At 39.5% G+C, this 12,071-nt stretch overlaps 1 protein-coding gene across 1 annotated transcript; it reads right to left on the bottom strand.

The window, feature by feature from the left end:
- Window positions 1-6,326: 6,326 nt before the first annotated feature.
- LOC116220210 (neurogenic locus notch homolog protein 1-like) lies at window positions 6,327-11,525 on the bottom strand. Its single transcript, XM_042707522.1, has 4 exons — window positions 11,372-11,525; window positions 9,788-9,973; window positions 9,368-9,669; window positions 6,327-6,619 (listed from the first exon to the last, which is right to left on the bottom strand). The coding sequence occupies exons 1-4, from the start codon at window positions 11,523-11,525 to the stop codon at window positions 6,383-6,385; spliced, it is 879 nt and encodes a 292-aa protein (XP_042563456.1). The 3' UTR covers window positions 6,327-6,382.
- Between the last annotated feature and the right edge of the window lie 546 nt (window positions 11,526-12,071).

Genomic DNA, 12,071 nt, shown 5'->3' with positions numbered 1-12,071 from the left:
GAATTATGTAGGATCCCATTATACAAGTGATCCATCTCTATGGGGCAAAAATATTTTTGCGAGATCTTAATGAATCCTTAGGGTAAAATGTTATATTTTTGTGTTATTTGTCCATTAGTTTCAGTTATAGTGTAGCTGGCTTCCCCAACTGATAGCCAGGCAAGATCTTCATTGAGCAATAAAACAATTCACTCATGGAGAACAGCCAAATATCAACAATATTCAAAATTCTCTACTTGTTTATCTTGTTAGCTATCATGTGGCCAATCCCCTGAGTGTGTGTGATAAACACGATCACTTTTATCAACGTATTTACATCTATTTGAAAATACCTGTGGGACTTTTATTGTGAAAGCAGGAACGAGGAACGGTGTAAAATATGTATCAAAATGATCGTGTTGATCACACACACTCAGAGATTGACCTCATGATAGATAACAAAGTAAAGCATTTTGAATATTGATGATATTTGGCTGTTCATTATGAGTAGACCTAAATTGTTTTATTCTGGCTCAATGGAGCTAAGCCTGTCCTCGGTTGGGGAAGTCAGTTAGTTCTAATCTAGGGCATAGGTATAGGATAGGGTATAGGAGTTTAAATCAAAATTGTACAGGAATAAACAACACAGGGATCACAAACAGTAACGTTAGGCAAGCCATAACTTGTAAGAATAGACCTGTCGATGGCCCATAGCACACATACCATAACTCGTTTGGAGTGTGCACACTGTAAACCCTTCGGCAAATGGCTTGACTGCGTCTCATTGACCGTCTGACAGGTTTTTTTTTTGCAACAAATTTATTTTTTTCATTAAAACTTATTTACTCAAACTATTTATAAATTTTGAATGAACTTTTTAAAACAAACATTTAAACATATTAACAAACAATCAAACAACAATGGATTTAATATTCCAAACATATTGCCTGGAGGGAGGAGAAGTGGTGTGAGGTTGAGTGGAGGGAAGAGATGGAGACAGAGAGGAGATTGGGGCGGAGGTGGAGGCCTCTTTGTTGTGGTGAGGGTGGAAATCTCCTGCAGAATTTGATGGATCCTCCAGCGCTGAATACGGATTCCGCGAGCCCCTAGACTTCCAATTACATATCTCTCACCAGCATTCGGGGTACTTGTGGAAATCTCCCTCATGGTTGATATCAGTTCTTCATTGGTCAAGGACATGTATTCCAAAGGTCCGACACCAAGACGTTGCCTATGTCTGAACCAAGGTTACCGTAAATCCTCAAATAAAGACCGGGATTCAATTAGAGGCCGGGCTTCAGATAGTAGCCGGGCGCGTGGTTGATACTGACAAATACAGGTCGGGCCCCGTATACAAGCCGGGGGTAAAAAAAAAACGTACCGGTAGCCTATTTTACTGTAGCCTACCAGCATCAGTTCATCAGCACAAAGCAGACATCACAATTTAATTGAATGCATTTCATAAATACATGTTCTCCTCATGTTTAATGTTGTTGGCTAATTGCATGGCTGTTTGCAATAAAAAAAGAAATGTTTCAGCCTACAAGGCGAATTTGTTATTATGCAGTTACTTGCCTAAACGATAGAAGACATTCCTCCAAAATACCTCTTTTTAATGATTTTGTTGCCGTTTTGTGATTTCCGCTAAGAATTTTTTTTTTCTTCAGGCTAATAGAACTTTAACGTCCCAGGTGTTGCGTAGCAACCCATTACTTGCTGACTTTAAGTTAAAATGACTTTCCGCTATGTTACATGACGGACTTCTTGCGGAATAATATGAAAGATGTGAATTTGAAGCACAAAACCCGTTGCCAATGACAGCCGTCATTAACTTTTCGAGGTGGTGAATATAAAAAAATGACAGACCTGTTAACATTGGGGTGCCCCCTTCAAATCAACGGAACTTTTTTGAGCATTCTGAAGAGCAGTAAGAAATAAAGGCCTGCCCCTAATACAAGCCTGCCGGTGCGCTGTGCAGCCTAAGTAAATAAAAGCCCCGGCCACTATTTGAGGATTTACGGTATTATAGTTTTGCATTTTTCACTAGTTTTATTTTTATTTTGTTTTGACTTTTTGTTTTCAGTTTGGTTTTAATTCGTTTTTTAGAGCGGGTTTGCTAGTTTATTTTTTGAAAATGCTTAGTTTGAGTTTAGTTTTTATTAGTTTTAGTCTTTACCGCGGAATGCAACAGTCCAAGGGGGGCCAGTCAGGCAAGCTTAATTTTTTGCTTGCAAAACAAAATGCTCAAAATGAATAGTAGATATAAGCTATAATAAGTAATACAATTTCAACAAAACATACCATTTAAAAAAAAATTATTCACTTAGGACAGATGATAAGGCCATCTTCAAAAGACAACTGTGAAAGATGTGTGTCAGTCAGAATTTGCGGATGTCCTGTCCTGACAGCGAGACGGTGAGGCAGCGACGAGCTGTGCCTCATCTCAGGTTGCGCGATCCCTCACAAACTGGGTTGAGCGCATGTGTAGAACCTATTTAGTCTTGCTGATCTGACATAAAACCGCAGTGAAAAAGCACGGAGGGGAGGCAAACAGTACCTCTCTGCCTCAATGAAGGGAGCGTGCGGGTTTATGATTGTTCTGCCGTTGCTCTTCTTCTACACTTATATTTGTGAAATAATCTAGCAGAAGTTATAGTCTCCTCCATTTACCTCTTAACATTTTTATGGGAAAAGGTAGAAACCCTCAGGGTGCCTGTGCAACTTCGTATAAAAGAGTTCATATTCATGAGTGCATATTCACACATATTAACACAACTTCATCACAAGCTAGCAGCTGCCAACTGTATGTACCTTACCTATGTGTGTGTAAAGAATGCTGATATGAAAAACAACCATTAGTCAATGTGCACGCTGCTAATTGAATGGTGATTTAAGATACTCTATTGGGTTTATATATATTTGTAAATCTGACTCTAAAAGAGTCAGTGCCTCACTAGTCACGAACCTCACCGCACGTCACTGTTCGAGGTAATCCCAAATAGGACTGTCACTTTCTCCCGACTTTTACCGCCATGATACCAGGCGAGGGGCGGGTACTAAAAGTGGTACAGCGGAAGATAGACTTACGCTATGTATGAAATACATTGACAAAGACGAAAACTAAAGACATTTTCTCTATAATTCTGTTTTATTTTAGTTAGTTTTGTAAAGACACAATATAGTTTGTTAGTTATCGTTTTTTTATGAAGCCTTGTTTCTATTTTTATTTCAGTTAACGAAAAATAAATTTACACCTAGTTCAGTTTTTTTTCGTTAATGTTAATAATAGTGCTGTCAGTTTAACGCGTTATTAATGGCGTTAACGCAAACCCATTTTAACACCGTTCATTTTTTTATCGCAAGATTAACGCGATTTATTTTTTATTTTTAGATTTACGTTCTTTTTGGCCTGGCAAACTGTGTAGTAGGCTAATGTTACGGTTTGAGTGAATGGTGAGCGCGATACGGCGAAATGGATGATAAAAAAAAGCTTCTGAATGGAAAGTTTACTTTTAAAAGTTGTGTTGTGCAAAAGAAGCGAGCTTCATTGTTGTCTGAAAATGTCAACAGGCAGCTGGCTGAAAGCAAATAAGTAGTAGGCTTACCTTTTATTGGTAATCTAACTGTTACGGTTCATTGTTTCTGAAATAAGAGGCCTCACTGCTATGTTCCCAGTAAACTTGAAAAAAAGAAAATATTAAGCCATGGTTTAACTGCACTATAGGCTGAGTCCTTGTTTACCTGAAATGTGCACTTTATAATTTTATTTTGTACCGCCCTGTTTGGCAATGTTGGTTTTCAATAAAATAAAACAGTTGCATAAAGCAAGCCAATCCACTTTTCCATGTTGATAAGGGCATTAAAATAAAAATAAAATGATGGAAAAAATAAATAAACGAAGGGACATTTAGAATAGATAAAAATGTGCGATTAATCGCGATTAATTTTTAGTTAACTATGACATAAATGCGATTAATCGCGATTAAATATTTTTATCGTTTGACAGCACTAGTTTTTACACATGTTCCCCCATTATGACATATTATATGTCCTTACCGCAAACAACATTCTCACAGTGGGGACCAGCAAAATCTGGGATAGAGACTCTTTTCATACACTGAAAAAGTTAAAGTTGTACTCAATAGGTCATAGCTATATATCCATAGTCAATCAGGACCTAGAAGAAATATTTGACCCTGTTTGGAGATACATTTGTATCCTCCAACCTGGCAGAGTTTGTAAGAATAGTTTCTAGATTGAAAGGATTTGATATGCCTTTTCAGTAATTAGATTGCTTGTTTTCGCCTATACCTACGTACTGCTGCTTTCATACACATTGTACTAGAGAGCCACAAAACATGTTTTGTTATGTAACTGACCAATAAACTTGCCCAAAGATTGCCAGATTTCCTTGTATCAATCAGTTTTCGGATCACAGACAAAGCCCATAACAAATTAACAAAGAATTGATTTCTTGGTGGAATAGGGGGTTCACACTTGACTCCTTGGCTGTTGGCTGCAAAAATAATCTAGACGTAAAGAGACACAAATCTACATTCACCTTTTCCAGCTTTTGCCTAATTCCAGGGGTGCAAACTCGTCACCTTTCGGCGAAATTCGCCGTTTTTGATCCAAAATAGGTCATTTGTGTGATTCGTGTAGATCTGCAAAAAAATATATTTTTAGGGAGGGGGGGGGGGGGGGGGGGGGTCCTCCAAGTAATCTGCGAACGCAAGCTGTCATGAATATTTTTTTCAAGCTTGTTCGTTTGGCCAACCCCATGTCACCATGACAGGCACGCTTTTTATTTCGGGTCTTCTGCTGCCGTAATAGACAGGTGTATTACAAGACATGTCTTTCGGGTGAAAGCGTTGGTTTTCGAGCGGCCTTTTTAAGATGGCATTTACGGTAACGTGTGACGTTGGTACGCTGCAAGAGCGTTATACTATCTAACGTGGGCTAACGTGCTAATGTCAGACAGTTGGCTGACAGACGCCTCGCAAATCACATCAACTATTTTTTGCTGGTTACAATAACGGTGTTATCGGATAGTACAGTGTCTTTTTCTCAGTAACTTTTGAAAAATCTAAGCGTGAAAACGCAGAAAAATGCACATTTACTTAAAAGTCAGCCGAGTTTGGTCCGGAGTTTAGCTGCTAAAGTTATCTTCTGTCCTGTCGTTTGAAGCAAACCTTTTACCTCTGGCATTGGTCTCCCATTATGTATTTATCTATCACTTCACTGGATTGGAAGTCCATTTTCCAGGCTATCGCACGCCCCCTTCATTGAGGCAGAGGTTAGGTTTGCCTCCCCTATGTGCTTTTTCACTGTGGTTTTATGACAGATCAGCAAGACTAAATAGCTTCTTCTGAAATACATTACATTACCTATTATATGGATACAAACGACATTTAATAAAAGTGTATACAAATATTTCAGTGATGACAAACCATGAGAAAGCAAAAGTCATGCGCTCAACCCAGTGTGTGAGGGATTGCACAATTTTAGATGAGGCGCAGCTCGTCAAGATCAGATACATATTAATATTTATTTTATCATTATTTGTTTTTTACTTTTCATGATGACTTTTACTTTTCATGAGGTATGTGTATGAACCGTTTTCTACTGTCGGACGCTTCACTGCAACTGAACAAACTTACCACTCTGCTACTTCAGTTTGGTTTCAGAATGAGAGAATTTTAGGAGGAGGATGCCATGACTGTGGCTCAACTAGGAGTCAGGTGCAAATGGGCCTTGTCCTGACAAGCTAGACTCAAAGAGTAATGTAAAGGGAAAAGAATATTTGTTCCCACTGTCACAGTTGTTCAAGAACACGGAGAAGCTAGGCCATGCCTGATGCAGCCTCTGTTGATTTTCTGTTCCTATAGTTGGCCCTTTTTTTGGCTTAATGCCTGATGGAGATCTGTGACGTAATGTGCTTTGGTGAAGTGGACTGGAGTGGGTGGTCGGGAGGGTATTGGGGTGGGTTGTTGGGTTGGCCTGTGCCCGTGCAACATTCAACACAGGAATGTTTATGATTAAACTGTTACCAGAGCACAAAATTGTATACAACAGCACAAAGTTTTTCATAGATCTAGCCTCATAATTTTGTTGTCAAAGTGCACCAGATTGATGCATTGAACTTTAAAATGTGCAAAATGTTCTTATATATAAAATATATTCCCCCGGGGAGCATGTCCCGGACCCTCCTAGGGGGTTCGCATCGTTGTCACCTTTTTCATCCCTGATGAGTTTGCACCCCTGAATTCTTTACTTCTAGATTGTAATGATCACCATTTGAGTACTTTTGAGCTTGAATTGACAGAACTGAATGCATTTCTGTAGTTTGTTTCTATATTCACTTCTGTTGTGTCTAATGAAAAAAAGAGAGACTAAATGTTTACTACAAATGCAAACATAATCTACCTGGTTCACAGATACACTTGTATTGTCCAATTTGGTCAAGGCATATTGCGTTGTTTTGGCAGGGATTGGATGCACACTCGTTGATGTCTCGCTCACAGCGGGGTCCCACATAACCAGCTTGACACTCACAGGAGAAGGACCCAACAGTGTTGATGCAGGCCCCTCCATGCTCACATGGGTTAGCACCTGAAAGACACACACATCCCACATCTAACTGACGGGTCGTGGTTTACTGCATAAACATAAGTTATGCAGTACGTAAACATAAGAGTGCAGTTCAGGATATAAGAAAGCTAACAGAGTGAAGAGCGATGTGGAATAATTCCTGTCATTTAGGTTAGTAGTCTTCATAGAACTACAGCAGACATTGGTTTCTTATTTTATTTATTTATTGTTTTTTTTTGTTTTGGAAAGTGTACATTTGGATTTGGCATGTAAATTCAGGCCCCAAATGAAATATAGATTATATTTAATGTGTAAAGTTTAAAGAAATAACCAGTGTCTTACCCAACAAGCACTCATTAACGTCCATACTGCAGTCAGGACCCACATACCCTAAAGGACAGTAGCAGAAGGCTTTTCCATTAACTGGGTTTGTGTCACAATGGCTCCCTTTTGGACACGGACTGGTTATGCACGCATCTTCCAAATGACACAACAGACCTGTGAAGAATTAATACACAGAGAACACAATTTCACTGACATCACATTTTTGACCATGATGTAACAGTATGTGATTCCAGTGACTCCACTCCAGTTGAACAACATGAAAGTCCCTCCCCATGGCTGCAGTTATTAGTGTATGAAGACTGACTCAGATGAATAGACATTGTTAACTGCTCTTATTATTGTTTCAATTTTACTGTCATTTAGAACCTCCTAAAGTAGTTGGGTTTTTGCTTCAGATACAACTCTACTGAGATAGACTGGCAGACAGATAGACAGATGGATGACAAATTTACATTAAGTCATTTAAAAGGACGCTTTTGTCCAAAGCGACGTACAAGGGAGAGAATAGTCAAGCTACGAGCAATAGAACCTGGTGTAACAATAAATTCTACTTTACATAAGGAATATAACAAAATGAAAAGAAAAAAGAAAAAGAAGTGCAGAAATGTAACTGCTGTAATTGCAAGTTACGCACTAGTCGAAGTGCAAGTTAGGACGGGAAGTGCTCTCTGAAGAGTTGGGTCTTCAAAAGCTTTTTAAAGGTAGAGAGGGACGCCCCTGCTCTGGTAGTGCTTAGCAGTTCATTCCACCAACGTGGAAATACAAATGAGAATAGTCTGGACTGCCGTACTTGCACAGACGGCAGTGCCAAACGACGCTCACTAGAAGAGATTTAAGATACAACTGGAACTGTACTACACTGCACACATTTAATGTAGGCTGCACTGAAGAGTAATAGTCGGAAGAGGACCCTCTCCCGACACAGAGGAGAACCACTGCACAGAGTGATAGGCATGAATGACTTCTTGTAGTGGTCTTCATCACAATGGAGCTGAAGAAGCCTCCAACTGAAAATTCTGACTTATCATTACCGAATGACTACAGTGATGGAGACATACTGGACATCTTTCCTGTTCAGTTTAAGAAAAGGCTATTTGTTAAGTGTAGGAAGAACACTATATATTGCTGAGAGTATGGTATGTCGAGGGTATGGCGTATCTCTGAATTTATCAAGAAGCTGCTGCTATTATGCAGGTGTTTTTGTTCCAGTGGAGAGGTCCACACACAAACACACACATACACTGTACACACATGAACACACACACAAGTTCTCACCAGTGCGCCCTGGTTGACATACACAGATGAACGATGCAACTCTGTCATGGCAAGTTGATCCTTGTGCACAAGCTGCATCTTGGCAATCATCAATGTTCTCACTGCAGTCATCTCCAGTCCAGCCATTCACACATCTGCAGTACGTCTCTCCCAATGTTTTTACACACGTACCACCATTCTGACACCCTCCAAGAGAACTGCAGTCCGTCTCTGTGCAGTACTGACCTAGGAACAAAGCAGAGCGTGTGTGTCTATATGTCCTCTTAAAGCAGTTTTGGATTATGTCTTAACTCTCTAGTGAATTTGTTTGTGTTACATGACCAGAGTTCACCACAATGACAAATGGATCCGCTCTGGGTTTTTACACGTTCCCCCATTATGACATATTATATGTCCTTACCGCAAACAACATTCTCACAGTGAGGACCAGCAAAACCTGAGATAGAGACTCTTTTCATTCACTGAAAAAGTTACAGTTGTACTCAATAGGTCATAGCTATATATCCATAGTCAATTAGGACCTAGAAGAAATATTTGACCCTGTTTAGAGATACATTTGTATCCTCCAACCTGGCAGTTTGTAAAAATAGTTTCTAGATTGTAAGGATTTGATATGGCTTTTCAGTAGTTAGAGTGCTTGTTTTCACCTATACCTATATACTGCTGCTTTCATACACATTGTTCTAGAGAGCCACAAAACATGTTTTGTTATGTAACTGCCCAATAAACTAGGCCCAAAGTTTGCCAGATTTTGCCAGATTTCCTGGTATCAATCAGTTTTTGGATCACAGACAAAGCCCAGAACAGATTAACAAAGTATTGCATTCTCTGTGTTATAGGGGGTTCACACTTGACTCCCTTGGCTGCAAAAATAATCTAGACATAAACAGACACAAATCTACATTCACCTTTTTCTAGCTTTTCCAGCTTTTGCCTACTTTTTTACTTCTAGATTGTAATGATCACCATTTGAGTACTTTTGAGCTTTAATTGACAGAACTGAATGCATTTCTGTAGTTTGTTTCTATATTCACTTCTGTTGTGTCTAATGAAAAAAGAGAGACCAAACGTTTACTACAAATGAAAACATATTCTACCTGGTTCACAGATACACTTGTATTGTCCAATTTGGTCAAGGCATATTGCGTTGTTTATCAAGAAGCTGCTGCTTTTATGCAGGTGTTTCTGTTCCAGTGGAGAGGTCCACACACCTACTGTACACACATGAACACACAAACAAGTTCTCACCAGTGCGCCCTGGTGGACATATACAGGAGAACGATCCAACTCTGTCACGGCAAGTTGATCCTTCTGAACAAGCTGCATCTTGGCAATCATCAATGTTCTCACTGCAGTCATCTCCAGTCCAGCCATTCACACATCTGCAGAAATTGCCTCCTCTTGTTGTTAGACACGTACCACCATTTTGACACACCTGCTGACCACAAACAACACCTTGACACTGAGGACCAACAAAACCTAAAAAAAAAAGAAGACAGAGAGAGAAAGAGTGGGATGGCAATCATAACAATGATAAAACTAAAGCTCCATTTGCTTGAACAAAAATGAACTGGACGTAATTACGTAAATATATTACCTGATTTGCAGATACATTTGTATTTTCCAATCAAATTAAGGCAGGTGGCATTGTTCTTGCAGGGACCTGATGCACACTGATTCACATCCAGTTCACAGTGGGACCCCATAAAACCCAGCAGACACTGGCACCTGTAGGAACCCAAACTGTTGATGCAGCGCCCACCGTACTCACAAGGGTTGGAGCCTGAAATACAGTCAGAAATAAGCCAGAAAGAAACCAATCACTGTGTTTCACACATCACCCTGACCAAACCTAGCTGCCTCAATCAACCAGATTGTGTGTACTTTAACTCTCTGCTGTAAGTTAGCCTCGACAGGGGTTGGTGGGTGGTGGTTACACTGTTTTCATTGTCTGAGCATAGTTTCATCACATTACAGTCCAACAACAGACAGGAGAAAGCAAGGGAGTGTGAATTCTTGTTGATGAGCAAAAACATGAACCAAAATGAAATCAGGACAATGGCAATGGCAGAAAACATTGGATAAACATAGGTGTGGCCGTGGAATTTGCAGATGAGGGAGAAATGTTTTTTTGAGTGACACCAAAGTTTCCTCTTTTCTGCTGGACAGGTAATTTAGCCTACCAATCTAAATGTAATTTGCTGTTTGACAGCTCTAGCTAAAACATGGCCATGGGCATAGTTACTAATACAAGTAACCTTTCCCTTATGTCAATGATGAAATCTAATTGCTGCCAGGATTGCAATTTTACATTTATGTGCCAAAACTAGAATTTATCTTTGTTATTTGGACCCAAAAGACCTGGTGGCGTTATCAAAGTTCGCCCATAGCTGCTGAAAATTATTTCCCGGAAAAGTGTAATGTTAAACAAAAAAGCTCATGTCAGCCAACAACTAACACAGCCAAACCATTTACAGTCTGTGGAAGCTATGACTTACGGACTAAACGAAAAAGAAAAAAAATCCATTATGCTTAGAACTTAATTCCTTAATATACATTGCTGTTTTTTTTTTTTAATGTATTTTATTTTTTCTGTTTATTTGTTTTGTAAGTCGCTTTGGACAAAAGCATCGGCTAAATACTATAACTGTAACTAATCTAAAGTAACCTCATAACTTGAGACATATTATGGCTACACAATGCAGTCGCAGACAATGACATCATTTTGGAAGTAGCTACTGGCACCTAACGGTACATTCTCCTTCACACTTGGAAAGAAAGGGATAAGGGAGAGATATTCAGTTGGTTGCAATTAGTCACCTCACCACTAGAGGCCACTAAATCCACATCACTGTACGAATGTAGAGACAGGTGATCATTTAAAACCAATTGACAGGATGACACGAGACAAGACACACAGCGTACCCAGGGAACGCTGCCCCGATGTGTCACATGCATAATTCAATTATTAAGTGGAAACATGAAACAAATAAACACAAGCCAAAAGGCCAAAATAACTTAACATAATTCATGTGCACCTGATTCATGTTAACAAAATAAGGCAAAACAAACTAATGGAAAACCCAATATTAAATTAAATTAATGAAATAAATAGTGCAGTGTGTATCACATCATGTCACGCTCACGTCACACCAGGTTCTTCTTTCTGGCTAGCTCTCACCTACTGAGCACTCGTCGATGTCCTGGTTACATGCACTCCCTTGGTATCCTTGACGACAATGGCAGGAGGTATTAGAAACTGCAGGATCTTTAACACTGATCTGACCCTCTGGACATGGTTTAAGCAGGCGGTCATCAGAGGGCAGCTCTGGCATGGGAAGACATTTCTATCATGTTATGGAATAATGTAAAGGCACATCACCATTGTCATAATCTAACCTGCTGCCCTAGAGGCTGAATGAATACCTCTAGTGAACCAATACTAATGAAGCAGCACTAGTGCCAGAATGTAGTTCATATGATTTGTAGTAAGTTAGGCAGAGGCGTGGTAGTGGCACATTTTTTCCACGTGAAATACATCATGTCAGAGGAACAAAATGTTGCTTAATACACTTATAAATACACACACTCTCTGGCTACACAAACATGTAGACGCTTACACGTACACAGAGTTATGATTGGCGTGAATGGTGCCTTAACGTCTGTTGTTACCTGTGCAGCAGGTGGAATACAGATGTATGGTAAGTGCAAAAAACAAGAATGTTTTTGATTTGAATCGCCGTGTCATGGTCATCTCTCTCTCCATCTAAAAATGGAAAAGCAAGCTGAAAACAAAGAAAGTAATGACATGACCAATGTGGACATAAAAACATTGTGCAAATGGAGCAACCTCCTCTTGTATGTGTGCACACAGAGAGGCA

This window comes from Clupea harengus, chromosome 4 (genome assembly GCF_900700415.2).
Source record: "Clupea harengus chromosome 4, Ch_v2.0.2, whole genome shotgun sequence".
In the NCBI taxonomy this organism is placed as follows: domain Eukaryota; kingdom Metazoa; phylum Chordata; class Actinopteri; order Clupeiformes; family Clupeidae; genus Clupea; species Clupea harengus.
This window is presented reverse-complemented; position numbering and strand designations above follow the sequence as displayed.